Here is a 20,361-nt window from a genome sequence, read left to right on the forward strand (position 1 = left end):
TCCGAGTAATAACCGTGCTGATAGCCACAAAGTTAAATGCGGAAGTTACCGTCATAATATTTTTTAGTAAACAAATGTCTACCTGAGGACAACTGGGACGTCTGATCAAACAGACACCTAGACACAGTCACGTTGATATGATGGAAAAGAAACAGATGGTTGATGTTCATTCAACATTGCTGCCATACAATAGGACGAAATAGCTTACTGCATTTAGAAAGGTACTACGGCAGCTAGCTCGAGTTAACTTGGACAAATAGTAATGTAGGTCAGTTATAGTAATTAAACCATTTTAACATTTGTCAGCAATAACAATGATCTTCCAATATTACAATTACTGCAAACGAACGGTTTAAGATATTGAGTCAACCATGCATTGATATGGATAAGTCCATTATGGTCTACAGTCACACAGGTGAAAGGGTAAATAATTTGAGCACATGGGCTTAAGAAATTTGTAATCCTATAATGGGTAGGGAATTTATTTACACATATTTAACAGCTGCGAGAATAGGGGCTGCGGTGGCCAAGTTGTTATATTAAGGCGGCCGACATTCTGCTACCACTAACCTAGCTGCGATAACGTAGCTTTCTAACGAACAAGATGTTTTTTATATATTGCATCGTCAGAGCTACGAAGCGGTCCTATGCCAACTAATTGAGCAAAATCAAAAGTGTTTATCTGTAAGATTACATGTAATTCACGCCTCAGGAATATAATATTATCAAAATATTACATAATTGTTGAAAAAATGAATCCTTACCAATGAAAAAAACTCTTTCACGAAATTAACCAAGTCCGTCTTTGGGAAAAAATAGAAACGACCGCCATGCCAGGTCACGCGTGATGTTATCTCAATCATCCTTTCTATATTTGGTCTGCATGGCCAAATATAGTATTATACTACTGATGCCGCCATGTTTACGATTTCCATATTGGGTCATGACACCCATATTTAGATGTCTGACCTAAATCAGAAGAGAGACGAACTTTCCAACAATAATTGGCAGTCAATTCAGATTTCAATTGCGCTTCTATGTTAACATGATAATTTAACGACATTTTAGGCAGAGTTTAACTTCAAGTTGTGAAGGATATCAACAAAAATGGTTCATACTTCAACCCTATTTATGGATGCGAACCCTTGTGCTGTCAATTAATTCTAAAATCGCCCGGTGTGATTCACACCGGGCTTGCTCCATTACAAGGCATGGGATTGATTAAATACCCGGCCGGAGCAGAGGAGGCCGGGTATTAATATTAGTACTACCACTAACACTCCACCACTTGGTCGCGGGTTCGAGGCCTACATGGGGCACTTGCCAGGTACTGACTGTCGGTCGGTGGTTTTTCTCCGGGAACTCCGGCTTTCCTCCACCATCAAAACCTGGCACGTCCTTAAATGACCATAGCTGTTAATAGGACATAAAACACAAACAAACCAAAGTGACTGCTTCGACCGGAAATCGAACCTGTGATCCCTATAGGTTCCTTAAGTCAGACGCTCTACCACTAGGCTAAAGGGAAATTCCCTCTAGTTTGAAGCTAAAAGTCGACTGTAATCCTATGTACAATTAAAATCTGCCACATTTCAGTAAACTGGAGGATAAATGATCAATATCAGCACAATATCATATATTATTCAATATTTTAGAGTCAAAGGGGGTTCTGATGAAATGACTTCTATAAACTAGCATTAGTTCTGATAAAATAGACTTTTGAAAATGTTATCCAAATAAATAGCGTCACACAGCACGCACATCAGCAAAGTTTTGTTTTGATAACTATTCTTACCTTTGAATTGTCCATGTAACGATAATCAGCAGCCAATACTCATTTATAAGCTTATAGACAGTTAAATTGTCATAAAAGTATCATCAAGTGAAAACTGCATACAATATAAGTACCTCTTTGCATTGCATGATAGTTTCTTTGTCCGTTTTTCCACAAGTGTCACTTTTTGGGTAAAGTGAATTTAGTCTGATTGACTTGTCAAAATTTGATATTACATTTCATGTTGAATGATATTGGGTTAGTGGAACTATTTTTAGAATTTAAATTTTAGAAGTGGCCTAGCAAATGTTAAGTTTATAAAATTCTCAGGGGATGTATTACTTATCAGATTTCATCCATTTGTTGTTTAGGTTGTATGAGGGAACGTGATTAAGTCTTGAGTGCCGACAATGGAGACATCTAGTGGAGTCGATGTAATGGTGGAGGCGTTACCATGGGAACTGCTCACAGATGGCATCCTTCTGGTGATCATGTCCTTCCTTGATGCCAAAAGTCTGATGTCTGCAGCAAAAACATGCAAGGTAATGACACGATTGAGTTGTAATGTTGACATTAATTCTTAAAACAAGAGTGGATGTGTCGCCTAAGCAGGCAACTCTAATGCAAAAGCAATCCCAAGCAAGCACTTTTAGTAAGAAAGCAACATATGAAGATTGAGTTCAATCAACCCTGAGGAACACAAGTTATTGCACTGAAAACATATTTTCTATTTATTGTAACGGTGACCTTGACCTTTGACCTTCAGACCAAACGGCAAAAAATGAAGTACAGTGTTGCTTTGTCAAGTGTGATACGCCAAAACGCGGAAAGTTGAAACTTGACAGAAAAAATCTGTAATATATGTTGAACATTATTGCTTCTAGTATTACCATACCAAATTTGAAAGGAATTGATCATTTACTACACAATGCCCTTATTTGGCAATGAAAGGAGCATAGCCCCCCCCCCCCCCCCCCCCCCCCAATGAAAAAGGGACAAAGCACTGCCAAATAGCATTTGAATATCACGATTTAAAAACTTTTCCAATGCATTCATGTAATGAAACATCCCATTAAGTTTGACAAAAATTGCTATGTCACTTGTGATATATGCCAAAGCGCAGAAATTTGAAACTCAACAGAAAAACTCGTAATATTTGTTGTACATTATTGCTTCTAGCATTACTGCACAAAATTTGAAAGGAATTGATTAAAAAACAAAAAAGTTATTGCATTTACTACACAATGCCGTTATATGGCAATAAAAGGGGCGTAACTCCATCAAAAATGCACGTAAACTTCTGAAATGCAATCTTGTCAGAGCTTTATTGGTATGCAACATGTGTACCATGTTTGAGGTCCAAGTTTGAGGTCCTAGTTTGAGTTCAATCAACCCAAGGGAACTCAACTTAAACAAGCGGAAATCTTGTTTCGGACGACACAACCGATGGCGCAGACGCCAACAAACTAATATGTATATGTCGCCTCGCGTTGCAGACAACAAAGTAAATAAAACGTCATCAGCTAATACTGTGTTATATAGTTGACTCATATTTCTATGCATCAGTGACAATTTACAAGTTACATACATGTACACGCATCATGATAAAATGCTATACATATAGTTATCCGTAAGATTCAGGAATACTGGCTTTATATTTAATGGTTATTATAACTTAACTCTTTCAAATTTGTATGAAAAATTATAAAATGAATTTCATCACTGCTTAAATAAATATATTTCAAAAACAGATTGTTGGTAAAAAAAATCCTGTTTAAATTAAACTTTAAAATTATCCGACATAAAATATTTTGTTTCTTGTGGAATAAACGGTATTATAATCTTTTTATATTTCTCACCAAATGATGAAGACAACACCTTTGATATTCATATAACAGGAAAGAGAGTAGGGGGGATTCCAACCGGGGATCGAACCCGTGATCCCAGACTTCTTAGTCAGACGCTCTACCACCGAGCTAAAAGGAAATTCCCTCTAGCGTGAAGCTATAAGGCGACTATAATCCCATGTACGATTAAAATCTGCCATATTCACAATATCAAACTTGAACACTCAGTATTTATTACCTTGACAGCAGATCTTTACATAATATATTTCTAATTATCTGACCCTCAGACCTCTACATATTCTATAGTACTAATGACCTTGCTCTCAAGCCTCTAAACACTGTACAGTGCTACGACCTTACCCTCAAATCTCTGTACATTATATAGTATTAATGACCTTGCCCTCAGCACAATTTATAGTACAAATGACCTTGCCTTCAGACCTGTGCACATTATATAGTACTAATGACCTTGCCCTCAGACCTCTTCACATTCTATAGTACTATGACCTGACCTTCAGACCTTTGCTCATTATATACATCTAATGACCTTGCCCTCAGACCTATGCTCCTTATATAGTACTAATGACCTTGCCCTCAGACCTCTTCACATTATATAGTAGTACTAATGTCATTGTCTTAATTGTCTACACATTATTTAGTTATAATAACCTTGCCCTCAGACCTCTACATTTTATAATATATATTATAGTACTAATGACCTTGTCCTTAAACCATAACACATTAGATATTGTACTAATGACCTTGACCTCTGACCATTGCACATTATATAGTACTTATGACATTAACCTAAGACGTTTACACATTATATATTATACTAGTGCGGTTGCAAAGAAGCACTACGACAGGGTAGATACCAATGGAGGCACGAGAAGTGGAGAGAAGGAAGAAAAGAACTGGTGTAAGAACGAACCAGGCTGGTATCAAGTTTGTGAAACCAGGGGAGAAAGCCACAGTGAAGCCTCAAAGCACCTCATCCATCTTTGAACGGACGCCAACATGGGAGATGAAGGTTGACCTTGACAGGAAGCTTGTGTTTCCAGGAATGGTGGAAACAACACTGAGGCCTGACATGGTAATATGGACAGAGCAATCCAGATACCTCATCGCCATAGAGCTCACCGTACCATGGGAGGAAGGCTGCGAGGAAGCTCATGAGAGGAAGAGAGCCAAGTATGATGAGCTGATGGAAAAGTGCAGGAGCAGAGGATGGACAGTATGGCTCTTTCCAGTGGAGGTTGGCTGTAGAGGTTTCCCCGCACAGTCAGTGTGGAGGACACTACAGTCAATAGGATGCACTGGAAGGGCAAGAGCTACCGCCATCAGACGATTGGGAGAAACTGCAGAGAGAGCATCGTGCTGGCTATGGCACAAACGAGAAGAGCCGATGTGGAAGCCGACATAGACGAGTAGTGGTTTGGCCACCACTACTGACCCACCAGCCGGAGGATGTAGTGATTAAGGGTCGAAACATCTGAAGAGGGCTGGCATCTACACCTTATATAGTACCAATGACCTTGACCTCAGACCATTACACTTCATATAGTACTAATGACCTCGCCTTCAGATTCTACACATTATATAGTACTAATGCCATTGTCCTTAGATGTCTTTACATTATGTAGTCTTCATAATCTACCTATGTATGGATTTTGAGAACTGTAGGGACAAATACCTTGAGATTTCTGTAATAATAGCCATTTTTTTACCAACACAATGGAACAGTTAGCTGGAGTTTGTAAACAATTGTACAATCTTAAGATACCCTTTCTCCATAAATAAGCATAAAAAGTGAAACAAACCTCGACTTACAATTACCTTAACTGAAACATCTGGTCTCAAGTGTATGTAGTTCAGCACATTCTCTGTATGTAATTCAACACTGTAGGGCCTTGGCACTAAAGATATTGTACATACTTTATATGGAAAGAATGCTAACAGCGACTGACCATTACTTTTGATCCTGTTAGCCTCAAATGAAATGGGTACAAAGTTTAAGCATGTTAGCCTCAAATGAAATGTGTACAAAGTTTAAGCACTGTTGAATAAAGTGTGCCACTTTTATACTGTGAATACCTTTATATTTTTGTTTTAAATATAGTTGAGATTAAAGATGAACTCCAATGAATTTTAAAGATTTCTGTTTTTGTGATTTTCCCAGCATTGGTACAGAGTGGCACATGATAACTCTTTATGGAAGGATTTGGTCATTAACAAGGTGTCCTCTAAAGACTGGCAGAAAAGAGTCCTCGCTAAGGTTGAGGAGGAGTACAGACAAGGGGAGCGACGTCCGCATGGAACCTGGAAGGTGGAGTATGTGAGGATGGAGGACGAGGCGCCACTGGTCCTCAGTGAGACTTTGGAGGGACACACAGATGAGATTTACCATATCAACTTCTCTGCCAGTGGGAATCTCTTCTCAACCACAGGACGAGATGCCTCAGTGAGGGTAAGCTGAATGACGAGGTCTCTTGAAATGAACTTTGTGTGAGAGGTTTGTATCTCTGACCTTATATAAATTTCATAGGGAAGTTATTTCAACTTATATCAATCACTCTTGTTGACCCAGATGCTAGTGCAATAGGGTTCTTAATGAAAGGTGAAAGGCACATGTGATATCTACTGCACCACCCGGCCTTATGTATGTACAAAAATTACATTAAATATAATCTTGTTAAGGTTTTGTACCAGCAGGGAAATAATATGATAATGTATTGCGTATGGATGTGGACATTTTATAATATCTTAGATATGGATATTAGTGTAAAACTATCTTTAACACTTTTATTTTGTTCACCTCTAGGTATGGAAGTTTGGATACCCATGTACCCTGTATGCTGAGAATACAGATCTCGACTCAATATTGGTGTACACACGATTTTCTGACTTCAACCAATCAGAAACACTGCTGTTGGTAGCTGGCATAGCTAGTTATATAATGGGGGCCGACAGTTGTACCCTCATACTCTCGGTGAAAGGTATGTGTGTTTTGTGGGAAGGTAAAGTCATAATTTTGAAATGGTTGGGACATTGAAAATTCTTGAATACATTGATAGGGGTACTAAGAATATCCATATTCTAGGTAAATTACATGTGGTATACTGTTTTGAATTCCTGTATTGTTATTTTTGTCAGGAGATCATTGTTCGTTCAGTTTCTTATGTGAAGACCTACCTTTATATTAATTAGGTTTGGAGATTCTGTATGCAGTGTCAGGGTCTAACGCCAACTTCCGTGGGTGCTGGCTGGATGACACAGCATTTCTCAACGGAACTTACATATTTACACCTTCAGGCAATAGACGCTTCCTCATCAAGAAACACAAAGTAAGTATTCTACGCCTATGTTCAATAAGATTCATCAGTTTGAAAATATGCGATATATCAAAGTTTTACTTTCTACACAAACAATGAACGTATTAAACGTGTCGCAACGTTTCAAGACCGACGGGTAACTTTGTCAGGTATGACTAAGTGAGCAATTTGTATTTTTTACCTGAACAATGATGTGACAAAATTGTATATTTTTTATGTCACTGACCCGCAACGTTTCGCCCATTGATAGGGTCGAGTGACATAAAAAAATTTATACAACTTCGTCACAACGTTGTACAAGTAAAAAATACAAATCGCTCACTCAGTCATAGCTTGACAAAGGGACCAGTCGGTCTTAAACATTGTGACACGTTTAATACGTACATTATTTGTGTAGAAAGTAAAACTATGATATATTCTACATCTACATGTGTTGAGTATGGTATATGTTGCTGGTGGTGTGTTGAGGTTGTTACAGTATGAAAGGTAAAGGTGATTGTCTCATTTCTAAGAATCGAAAGCCAATAATCCTTTTTCCAAATTTTTTAAGGACAATGAACAGTTTACCGTTTTCAGGATCGAATGTGGCCATCGAAATGTGTACCGTTTTCAGGATCGAATGTGGCCATCGAAATGTGAACAGTTCTTCATTTTCAGAATTGAATGTGGCCATCGACAAGGAAACTATTTTAAAATTGCTCGAATATGATGCTGAAAAAGTTCAAAGGAATTTTTTGTCTCGCTGCCACAAAGTAGCTGAAGCGAGACTAAGGTGTTACTATTCCAGCAACATCGGTGACATCAACATTATGTTTTTGCATTTGAGTTAGTTTCACTGAAAAGATAAGTGCTAGACCAACAAACTTGGACCATAGATGCTCCTAAGGTAGTACATCTCAACCCATGCATCAAATGCTGGATGTGGCCTACCTTTCATGGTCCATTGACTTTGTCAGCATCTCCAACATAACGTTTTGGCGTTTCAGTTAGTTTCATTTCAAATGACTTCTACATTGAATTGATTTCACCGATATATGCATCGATGGTCAAAGCGTGAGACATATTGATCAATCTGATTGGCTTGTATAATATTATTATTGCATAAATAAAAACATCTACAGATGGCATGAGATTTTCCACAATTTACCAGTTTAACACAGTCACATCTATTGTTCAACACATAAACAATTCATTTGTGCATAAGATAAAGTGTATCATAGAAGTAAGACATGGACATGTGTTAATATGATGGTAAAGCTGTGTTTTTTTTTTTTTTTATAAAGAACATGAACCACTTGTCTTACAGAACTAATGGCACAGAATTTGAATAGTTTGAAATCATCCAATGAAAAAAATGTTTGTACATTAAGTTTCTTTTTTTTTTAAGGTGACAGAACGCAGGAAGTCAGATCAGAAAATACAAACACTGATATCAAAAATGGATGCAAAAGGACAACAATTAATGATACTACATCCGTACTGTAGAAACAACGATTTTGCTAGAATTGCGTATCTTCCAACACGCTGCCTACAGCAGCCCATGACGCCTTCATCAGATGCAGTGTTACCTCTAAGTGAACAGTTTGAATATATTGACTCAGAACAACAGGATGAACAAAGTGAAGCAACTACAAAATCAGAAGTGCGTCCAGGGTCCAGTCAGGACTTTGACTCAGTGGCCAGTTGTTCTGCCAGCGAAGACGTGTCACCTGTTTTGATTTTGGCAAACAGTACAGTAGAATATCCATCGACAGGCTTTCTAAGTTTTTACAGAGTTCCTGAAACAACAGAGGAAACTTTTGAAGCATGTAAGAAATTTGGTAGTGCTGATGCAGGCTGTCCAGGTGGTTTGGTGGGAATGCGACTGTCCTCAGATAACAGGTGGGTACCTGTCCAAAGTGTTTCTGTTGTTGTAGTTACGTAACAATGTCCGTCGTCTGTCCATCAACTTTTTCATTTAAAAGCATTCTCCTTCGGAACAGGTGATCTGAGTTTAACACAATATGGACTCAAGCAGCACTGGGCCAAGTGGAGGATACCTTATCTACGTGGTGAATCAGGACATACATGTATCACCCAGATCCTATAATTCAAGATGGCCACCATGGCTTCCGACTGCAGAAAGGCCATTCAGCTTGGTACTTGTCAGATTCAAAATGTGTAATGCCTTATTGCACATATTCCAAACTCTATGATAATTGCTGTGACTTATTATTGAGTATTATTGGGGATATATATAATTAGTCACACAGCAGGGCCCCTTGCTGAGCTGAAAAGGTCCTAGCTTATCTGTATCTGAATAGACAGTAAGATATTAATTACAAATGTACTAAGGAAAGTTCTGTATTGAATCAAATATATTTAAAAAAATTCAAGAACAAAGACAAAAGTTTAAAAAGTGATAAACCTGATCTTTTGCAGATTTATTGCGTTCAACTACCGGAGTTGTACATTGGAGGACGGAGAGTATGAGAATGGTTGTTATGTCAAGAGCATTGACCTCAAGGTGTTTGACCTCTACAACATGTGTTTTACTGACATTGCCTACAAGGGTCACTCAGCCACCTCGGAGGATCACCTCAGTTACATATTCCCAGCAGTCTCCGAGCACTACATAGCAAGGTAATGTATCTACACAGAGGTCACAATTAATGACCTCTGCATTGTCAGATAGCACTAAGTAGCCATGTAGGTTGCCTGTGTATTTATCAGTTATGGACTTGTGTTGAGGTTGATATGTCGTTATATGGACCAGATAGAGTGATATGGACCGAGGACGCAGTCCACGGTCGTCATCACTTTATCAGCTCCATATAACAACGTTTTGACAGAGATAAAAGTCCTTAGTTTTTATAATTCATATCATGTCTTCAGAAAACAGGAGATATCAGATATTAAAATAGTGATAACAAGGGGGTTGTTTTCAAAATGCAATTCTTGATTTCACTTTAGAAACATGAGGTTGATTTTGTCACATGCAAGACAAAAGTAGGTACAGTATATGGAGTTGATATGCTATAAATTGGCGAACCTAAGACCAAGCCTTATCATATTGTCTGCCAATATTTTCTGTTTTAGTGGGAGTGAAGTAGAGAAAGGCTACCTGTGGGACAGACATTTTGGCAACATTCTGGGAGAACTAGAGCATGCTGCACAGCCTGGAAACGGAGGAGTAAACGCGTCAGTGTTCCACCCCAACTCAGAGGAAGTTCTCATAACTCTCGGTGACGACAGGAAAATAAAAGTCTGGCGGTCAAAGCGACTCCTACGCGAGCTTGGACACAGTGACACGCCCATCAGTGTTTTCAACCAGAACAGCCACAAAAACACTGAACAATACAGAGCTCATGATAAATCAACATCTAAGGGTGGCTCGTCAAGGTTTGATAATGGTGTCGACCAACCAGATGGATTCATCGATGACGAGGTTGTAACGTGCTGTATAATGAAAAAAAAATCAAGAAAGACCAAGATGAGTTTCTAATATTTCAAAGGATTTTTTTGTGTATTGGTTGCAACTTTCTCAGCGTGCAAATGTGAAATGTGAAGTTGGCATTTTTCATACGATACATATGTTTTTGATAGCAGATGGTGAAAAGGGGTGCTGGGAGCACATTTTTAGGCCCGTTTTAGACTTTAATACAAATCCTACTTGTTTTGGTTCAATTTTTTCTCCTGAATATAATTAATGTCTTTAAAAAGAAAACCTTCTTTGATTAAATCATTTTGAAATTAGTGAGAATAAGTTTCTAGGATTATTGATGGGCTGGACACTGATTGTTGAAGTGCCATTTTCCATTTTAAACCACTGAATAAAAGTACTTGGTGTTTCTATAATATACAGAATATGGAGATATTTAGTGCTACACTTATTGTAAAATTGTACTACCAGATCATGAAATGACAAATCTGCTCAATAACAATGATTAATGTAGAAGTGATTCTATCAGTCTTATTTATATTTGCATTGGCTATCTTTTAATCAGCCTGCAGAATGTTTTCAGTCATTAATTATTTGAGATGTTTATTTCCATAAAGCTGTGACTCTTTTTATCACAAATAATGTGTCATTTATTTTACACAGATCATCTGGGTACTTGTCATTTTTATAGAAAACTGTTTCAAAACCAATTAGATGTGTATGTACATATATTATAGTCATTCATAGTGCTTTATACTTCTCATTACTGAAGGTTAAAAGTACCATCAGATTAAAACATACTATCATTGGCGGTATTATATAGTATATACTATAGAATCATTTATTTTTTTGGGTTAAATTTCCTGGTTTTCATATATACTTACCTGTTTCAAGGACATTATATTTGGCTAATTTCTGATTTCCGCCTATCTATATCATACCAAATTTATGTTTTCGTTGGGATAATTTCATGGATTTTTGTTAATCACGAAATAAACGAAATTCGAAGTTCCACAAAAATTTATGATTTTACAGTAGTCATTCACAGTGCTAATTACTGAAGGTAAAGAGTACCATCAGGTTAAAACATACCATCATTGGCGGTATTATATAATATTAGAGCATTTTTTGCAGATGTGTAGACATCCTTAAGATGCATTTATTTTACAGAATAATATAATCGGATTGAATAGGATTTATTAGGATTTAATTCTGTAAATAAGCGACACAATCAGCAATACAAAAATTCTAGTAAGGGTAATGGTGACCATGCAGGGCAGGCTATGACCTGATGTAGCACCTTAAATCATCCAAGATATTCTCATCATTGACTTTTGTACAAACATCAAGCTGGTAGATTATTTCATAATTTTCTATAAGTAGAAACATTGACCTTTGTACACTGAAACATGAGATCATCTGAGATTTTCTCTAATTACTTGACTTTTGTATAAAATTTGATAAAAATCTGTTAGGAAATGAAGTTGCTTGAGTGATGGCATTGGTTGATTATGTTATTTTTTTTATAGAAATAGCAATAGTGACCTCATCCTCGATACTCCAGGGGTTACACTCATGCACTCACATTCTCCGCACCCCTAAATATGTCATAGCAAAATTGAAGGCTTTGTATGTGCAACCTAGTGGATGATACAAGTTGGACATTGAAAGAATTGCACTACAGTATAACGGTAAAACTGACTGGCTTTGAATTCCGGTATCGCTCCTCCGTAATCTTTAAAGGACAGTTATCAACCGAGCATTAGTTAAAACTTTTTTACCTAAGACAAATCAAATGGCTAACTTCAAGCTTTCCATTTTTTTCATGACATATTCCAGGGGTGCAGAGAGCATAAATGAGTGTTACCCCTGGAGTATCGAGGATGTAGGGACCTTGGCCTTGACCTTGGAGTCATGAAATACAACTTTGTTTGTGCTACCTTTTTATAAATTTAATCAAAATTTGTTCAAAAAAAATATGTTACGAAAGCAATAACAATGTTTTAGGACACAATGGGATGGACATTCCCGACATTAGTATAACACTGTATATGCCTCAATAAACTGACAATAAAATATGTATAGCCTCTGAACATCTGATTTCCCGTGAGAAATGTGTATCCTTAGAGAATCCAATATTTTTGGGCTAATGTGTTTGGTCTCTGAAGATCTGACTTCTAGTAGACAATTCATATGGTTTCTGAAGACAAACAAGGGAAAAATTGGGAAAACGTTTGAGTTAATTGAGTTTGTGAAGACAAAATGTAGGGTCGATCAGTACGTATACAAAGTTTTCTGTTTCCAATACTACTGAACTCCTAGGATGTTCTGCTGTACATATAAAGATAGAGGACAAAAGGCTCGTGTACAAACGCTGTACTCATTGAGGTTGACTGGTGATAAGAAAAACACTTTTTTTTATCAAATTTGTCTGTGATCGTACTTGTAACATACTACTACAGGTACAGCCGGGGTTTGTGATTTTTGAAGTTTGAAGGCACATGTTTATATGTATGTTTTTATGTAAATGTGTGAATATATGTGAATGTGTGTGTTTATGTGAATGTGTATATTTATTATTTTTGTTATTTATACATGTTATTGCTCAAGTTTATCTAATAATTTGTTCTACGTTTCTGTACTGTGAAGTTAAGAATGCTACTAGTTATTGACTGTGACATATATAACACAGGGAAAATTGTCAGGTGGCCTGTGTAAATGTTTGAACGTCTTTGTTAGTGACGACACCTTTGAAAGGTACGATATACTAGAATGATTGCATTAATAACACTTACTTTGCAGTAGGTGATTTGGAGTGAATTAAGGAAGATTACTCTATCAAAAATCAATGTATGATGTAGCATGTAGCCGAATTCAGCATGGTTTTTGACTGTGTTTGTTTTGAAGAGTTTAGCCAATGAGGATAAATAACTAAACGGCATCTGCTAACTGCCCTGAGGTTTTACACTTCTGTCCACAACATAATGGTATTACGTTATAAATTAATTTTCCTGAGATCACATATGTTCATCATCCCCAAAATTCCAGGTGTTACGCTCGCTTATGTTCTCTGCACCCCTTAAATATGTCAAGACAAAATCAAAGGCATGCAGTTAGCTACTTGATTTGTTTTAGGTAAGAAAATTTGACCAATTGCAAGGCATATACCTGTCCTTTGAAGATTAAAGCGGAGCAACACCCGACTACCATTAGGCTTAAACATTATACTTTTGATGCATATCAAAAAGTATTCAATGATTTGAGTAGTCCAGTTGTACACGAGTGTTATCCACAAGGTGGTCAGTACGGAGCCTTTGATTCAGTCGTGACATATTCTAGGGGGGACGAGAACGTTACAGAGCGTTACACCTTGAATTTCGAGGATGCATATTCGAAAGTCATGTCAGGATCTCAGGTAAAACCTGGCTAATCTCAGTCCAATTAAGGAAGACCCCGAGTAATTGTTAAATAACTAGGTATGTGGTTCACTCTTGTTTTGAATCTCATTATAGTTTATGAACTGGGCTTGAACTGTCATTCTAAAATATATACATTGTTCATGTCCATATCCTGCCATTACTTAATTAAGCATTTTTTTTTTTTTCGTCATTTGGATATTTTGCCATTCAACAAATATCATGCTTCAACTTGCAATATTGCCTGTAAATATCTAATTTCATTTGCAAATAATGAAGATTTACAGAGAAATTTTCAAGTTACAAGACTTGTTGAACAGTCTCTAATTATAAGTTAAACAAAACCATCTTCAATAAAAATGTTTGTGTGATGATTTTTAAGTAGTCGAATATTTAATAAAATATTTCGCAAACTATTACATTGTTAGTCATACATCTCCGTTTGTCAATGAAAGAAACATATTTAAACAGCGTGTCCAAAGTATTATAAACAAGATCTATGTTTTACTGTGAATCAGTAAAATTTCTTTTTGTGAGAGCTATCTTTTGGAGACAACTCATGATGAGAATTAATCACGAGTAAAACAATGCAAAACAAAAAAACAAGAAAACTGACATAAACTGTGGGATATAAATCTGTATAAATATCAGATTACAAGTCTTCAAAAAAAGTTATTTAAAGCACCATACCAAAAATAAGTGATTTACTGTACTGTTCCCTACCCATCTTTCTGGACATAATACAGACTGTGCGTTCCTCTTAATATCAAACCATGATATTAAGCAAAATGTTACATTAAGAAGTATGATATTAAATGGCATCCATGACACTGTAACAGTTCTTTGTTACTCATCGTTTATGTACAGGACAAGATATGAAAGATAAAAACATGTTGTTTGTATTTAACCATTTTATTACAAAACAGGATTTCTGATTAATGTACAAAACTTATTTATTTATATTGTCCTAATATAAAATTTCTACACACTTGTATAACACATATTATAGGATGACCTTGACCTACAAATGACTGCAAGTCCAAGGTCAACACAGTTGTCAGCATCTACAACATTCAAGCTCTAAATGTTCAAAAATATATAAATATTTCATTCTCTCTGCAATTGACCAAATATTTCTTACTTTGATAATCACTATTCTGGTAACAACAGGAAATACATGATATTTGATTAATCAACATTTATATGATGCACATTAAATGCCTGTATACTAACATACTAAACTAGGGGAGGCTATCCAGATTTGGGCACCTGTACATAGCCACAAACCTTGATTACAAGTCGGGCAATATGAAATCTATCCAACTGAATTTGCTTTCTGAGATTTTTAAATGATGAATAGAATAGCCGGCTGATTAAAAGGACTGTCATCATCTTACTAAAGCTCACAAAGTTGTCTTATAAAATAAAGCTTAGTGAAAATTGAAGAAAAAAAACCCTTAAATCTTCAAGAAGAAGAAATAACCTCATGATCGACAATTGATATAAGATCTAATGACTTTCTTGCTAGAATTTTAAAAGGCCAAGGATCATTTTTTTATTTTTTTATTAAAATTTAGAGTTTCTGGAGTTTTCTGTAATTTAGTATAAATATCTGAAGTAAATGGATCAGCCAATATAAAGCAGTCTGCTTTTCTTTCAATCTGAAATATGAAATGCTCCTAAAAAATCATATAAAAGATGTACATATCACTGATAAACATAAAATCAAATTACCAGTACTGGAATCATTTTAGAAGTGCCATAAGGCTTTTGGTTTCTTCACCAGGAGATCTAAGGGGTTTCCTACCCAACGGACGAAAGGAAAATCGCATAAGAAAAGTAAAGGAGTGCCCTGGCAACTAAAAAAATTAGTTTGTTAAAGCTATCATTGGATAAGTACAGTTTGATGTCCATATGACAATTTCTTGTCAGAGGAAAAAATATTTCATTATAAGTATGAACTTACTGTTACCAAATTCAATGACCATGTTTTACTGTATATTTGTCCACTACTTTTTGACACCTCTGACAACGTTATAATAACTGAATATATCTGGAACCTAAGAAATTAGTTTGTTATAGCTATAATTGGATAAGTAGAGTTTGATGTCCATATGACAATTTCCTTTTTAGAGGAAAATGTTTCATCGTAAGTAATGACATATTTTGAACATGTTTTACATATAAGTAAAACATGTATAACCCATTATAAATTATCCACCATGGTTCTTATGTCCTCTGCCATGTTCAGCACCTTGACAACAATAGGCGAAGTCTGAAGATCTCCAATGACGTTTCCTCCCATCTCACAGCACTTCATGACCTCCTGCAGAATCAATAGAAAATCAGGAATATTGTTACATGAAACTAGTCATCAGTGATCAAAGTTGTCCAGCAGAAACATCATATTGAACTGTGATGGTTAAAAATAAGATCGTTATAATAATTCGACCACATATATTTTTGTTATATGAATTTTACAGCGAAATTATGAAAATCTTTTTGTTGGTGACCGTATTTTGTGAAAAATATCTTCAAAAACTGTTGTCATGAATAAATGCGCTTTAGAAACATGTCTCGTTCAATATAGATCCCATTGACGAGACTATATAAACATACCATAGGTACAATAAAAAAAAGTCAAAATTAAACATGGAGTTACATTCATAAGTTATTTGAATTGCAGAATGAAGTGCTTCAAAGCAAGCCTCCCACACCTGTGAATAAGCCCAGGGGTCAGAATCCTTAGAAACAGGATATATTTATATACTATAATTTGACCTTTAATGCAGGAGCTTGGCTTGTTGTGTGTGCAAAATAATACTTATACCTGGGGATATGTCAAATCTAATTGGGGCTTAATAATGAGGATGGCATATCACCAGTAAAATAAGACATTTAATTTATGTCAAAAAATAAAATAAAAGTATGGTAAATATCCAGCATGTGATCAGAGTGTTGATAGTCCATGATTCACAGTGAGATCGTTTTCGCCAAAGAAAATGAAACGAAATTTAGAAAAAATTTGGAGATACCAAAGTGGCTAGACTAGTGATTCTCAAATCAGAGAAAATACTGACAGTTAACTTGTTCACCTCTGAAGACACATTCAAACTCTTCCAATTCAAAGGTTGGGATAGTTCATTATGAAATTTCAGGGGTGAATGAGTTGAGCTATAATACAGAATATGGTGAGAGTTGATTGTGAGATGTCTGACCTGATCCAAAGGAAGTCTGCCGATGATTGGGATATTGAACTCAGCAGCAAGGTTGTCCAGACCTTCAGAAGGAAACAACTCACTTGATTCCTGAAAGTATAATTACATACATATTCACACATGCTCTATAGGAAATATTTACAAAGTATTGTATTCAGTATAGTATAAATGTTTATTATCATGAGGTTAAGTATTAAAAGCAATCGATAGTCCTTTACCACTGGACAATCGTTTGTATCAAAAATGAATAAAAGGACAAAATTTAAGAGCAAATTACACACAAAATTTGGCAATGGTAGGTGACGGTGTACGTGATATATGCCACAAAGTGACCAACAGTGAACAAGGGGCCATAACTCTGTCAATAGTACAACATGCAACGTTTTTTTAATACTCTATATTTCACTATCACAAGAGATACACCAATACATGTACAACTTTTGGTATTTGTAGGTGATAAACTGTGTCCTGGACGAATTAATGCTCAGTAAACAAAGGGCCATAACTCTTTTAATAGTATGACATGAGAGCTCATTTAAGAACTCTACATTCCGCGTTCTTAAGAGGTACTACCATACAAATTCTGGTAATTTTGTATGTGACAGTGATATACCATGGACATAAGAGTTATGCCATGGACAATGTAATGCTTGATAAACAAAGGGCCATAACTCAGCATGGTGTACTAGACCTAACATCGGTATGCATCATTCCATTATAGGTATAACACACAAAATTCGGCAATTATAGGTTACAGGATATATGTGATACACAGAGTGCAAACCTATACTTCCCTCTGGTATTATTACTGGAGGGGGACTATGTATACATACAATGTTATCAGTGTTTGGACAACTTGCTGATGTTTGATGCTTTGTTTCAGTATCGATCTATATTTTTATCAAGATGATGGAAATATCTGAATAGGTGGTCAGGTAACAAAATTCTCAGTTTATGCCTGGTAATCTGTACAGTATATAAACCAGATCCTTATCCCAGTATCCGACTTCACAAATACCACACATACTACTTACTCCGCAGCATGGACAGATGTAATTCTCCATATTCCCCACTAAGCCCAGCACCCGAACACCCATCTTTTTGCAGAAATTAATTTCTTTACGAATGGTTGACAATGCTACGGCCTGCGGCGTTGTCACAATGACAGCTCCATCTGGTTTCACATTTTTGAGTGCTTTTATAACAGTTAAATGTTCATCGCTGGTTCCTGGAGGTGTATCTGTAACAAATAGTAAACCTTAGGTGACATTTACACCTGTAGTGATAGCTATGGAGCATAATGAACTGAATTATTCAAATCTATGACAGCTGAGTGTTTGTTGAACATCATTCATCAGATTTTCTTTCAAGTATTTTACAGATTTCCAGATTATATATTGTATTACATACTGAGAGGTGTATACCAACAGACCAAGCTGAAGGTCTGATTTATGAAGATTTCCAGATAAGAGACAAATGTATACTTAGAGATCTAGTTCATATCTGGTTTATATGATATACCGGTTTTCATATTATACAGAAGATGTATACATACAGATCTAGACCTAGTTGAAAATCTGATTTACACAGGTTTTCACATTATACAGAGAATGTACCAGTACACCCACAGACTTAGTTGTAGTTCTGGTTTTAACAGGTTTTCGCATTACACAGAACATGAGTATTAACAGACAGAGTTGAAGGTCTGGTTTACACAGGGTTCTAGATTACACAAGTTTCTGTTAACACAGTTGTAGTTTTTTCACGATCTCTGCACTCGCAGAAAACAATGTTAACTTCAAACTTGGAATGCACGTTTGAAGTATCTTATTTACAAAGATGTTTTAAAAATCAAAGCAATGAAAAGATAAGGTAAATTTGTACTAACATGACATCCTTTACGACTTAATTCGGAGCAGATTATACACTAGCAGCCGACAACTACATGTCCATCTAGGCTTATTTGATCACGTACGATCGAAGGTGCTTTTCGCCGGAATTTAGCAAGTATTTTGGCTGCATATTTAAATGAAATAAATATATAACAAGAGGCCCATGGGCCTTAACAGTCACCTGAGTCTATAGTATTTATTTTTGTTGTTGAAATATGTACCAATTTGAGTAAAAAATAGTATAATGTTAACTTAACTTTGTCAGGACCATGAGCTGATCATTCCTAGACCAATTTTAAGTGAGATCGGCCTATTAGAACTTAGTAGCAAAATAGCGGCCATGGCAGCCAAATTGTATTTCTGATTGACCCGAAAAATAACAACACTTTGTCAGGACCATGAGGCGATCATTCCTATCAACTTTCAGTTCAATCGGCCCAGCAGAACTTGACTTTAAGTTTGAAATGTAAAATGTTAACGGACGACGGACGACGGACGACGTACGACGTACGACGGACGACGACGGACGAAAACGGATAGCAATAGGTCACTTGAGCTAAAGCTCAGGTGACCTTAAAAGCGATTACTTCACTGATAATAAAGAAAGTCGTGTTAGTTACAATTTTTTTTAATTAAACTATCTTCTTTGTAATACTATATCACTTTGACATTTAAATACGATAATTTCCGGGTTTTGACACCTGAAATGGTCAGAAAAACATGTTTTCTTTTTATGTCACTTTCCGGTTAATATCACATTTTCATCTGACAAATCAGAAGTGATAATAAGTGAAATCTACTGTACTTACCACAGATAAGGAAGTCAAGTCTACCCCAGTAGGTGTCCTTGATGAACCTTTTTATCAAACCTGAAGAGTTTAAACAATAGTATTATGCAGGTTGGAAAAGAGATAACAGAATACTAAAACACAATAATATGCTATTGATAGGTGAAACGTCCTAAAGTCCAGTGACAAACAAAGTTTACAATTTCATCACATCATCGTACAGGTTAACAATACAAATCACTTGCTGCCATACCTTGACAAGTCGGTCTTGAAATGATGCAACCTGTTTGATCAATAGTTTTATATGTTTAAAGTAAAACTTTGATGCATACATGTTTCTAAACCTATGAATCTGCTTGAATCCTTGGTAAAAATCAGCTGGATTAGTAGAAATCTACTGTTACACATCATTACAGGGTGAGACCTATCTGCTGAGTAGCTAGTAAACTACTGTTACACATGGTTACATGGTAAGACATATCTGCTGAATAGCTAGTAAGCTACTGTTACACATGGTTACATGGTAAGACATATCTGCTGAGTAGCTAGTAAACTACTGTTACACATTTTTACATGGTAAGACATATCTGCTGAGTAGCTAGTAATCTACTGTTACACATGGTTACATGGTAAGACATATCTGCTGAGTAGCTAGTAATCTACTGTTACACAT

General features: G+C 36.1%; 2 protein-coding genes across 4 annotated transcripts in view; one reads left to right on the forward strand and one right to left on the reverse strand.

Moving 5' to 3' along the window:
* The first annotated feature begins 25 nt into the window (after positions 1-25).
* LOC110445689 (F-box/WD repeat-containing protein 5-like) lies at positions 26-14,615 on the forward strand. Of its 3 annotated transcripts, none has more exons than XM_021490455.1 (8): positions 26-268; positions 2,146-2,316; positions 5,801-6,088; positions 6,443-6,617; positions 6,829-6,965; positions 8,341-8,834; positions 9,375-9,575; positions 10,032-14,615. In XM_021490455.1, the coding sequence occupies exons 2-8, from the start codon at positions 2,185-2,187 to the stop codon at positions 10,435-10,437; spliced, it is 1,833 nt and encodes a 610-aa protein (XP_021346130.1). In that variant the 5' UTR covers positions 26-268; positions 2,146-2,184; the 3' UTR covers positions 10,438-14,615. The 3 variants fall into 3 exon arrangements, with proteins under 3 accessions (XP_021346130.1, XP_021346131.1, XP_021346129.1); XM_021490456.1 differs by having other exon boundaries at positions 26-264; XM_021490454.1 differs by having other exon boundaries at positions 26-221.
* A 25-nt stretch (positions 14,616-14,640) lies between these two features.
* Positions 14,641-20,361, reverse strand: part of LOC110445690 (cytosolic Fe-S cluster assembly factor NUBP2 homolog) — a 13,714-nt gene continuing 7,993 nt past the window's right edge. Inside the window, exons 6-9 of the mRNA XM_021490457.1 lie at positions 19,710-19,769; positions 18,043-18,248; positions 17,009-17,098; positions 14,641-16,116 (exon numbers count right to left, since the gene is read on the reverse strand). Coding sequence (XP_021346132.1) covers positions 15,997-16,116; positions 17,009-17,098; positions 18,043-18,248; positions 19,710-19,769 — 476 coding nt within the window. The 3' untranslated portion in view covers positions 14,641-15,996. The remainder of the gene's footprint in view (positions 16,117-17,008; positions 17,099-18,042; positions 18,249-19,709; positions 19,770-20,361) is intronic.

The sequence above is a fragment of the Mizuhopecten yessoensis genome, unplaced genomic scaffold, assembly GCF_002113885.1.
Source record: "Mizuhopecten yessoensis strain PY_sf001 unplaced genomic scaffold, ASM211388v2 scaffold2329, whole genome shotgun sequence".
NCBI classification, from domain to species: Eukaryota; Metazoa; Mollusca; class Bivalvia; order Pectinida; family Pectinidae; genus Mizuhopecten; species Mizuhopecten yessoensis.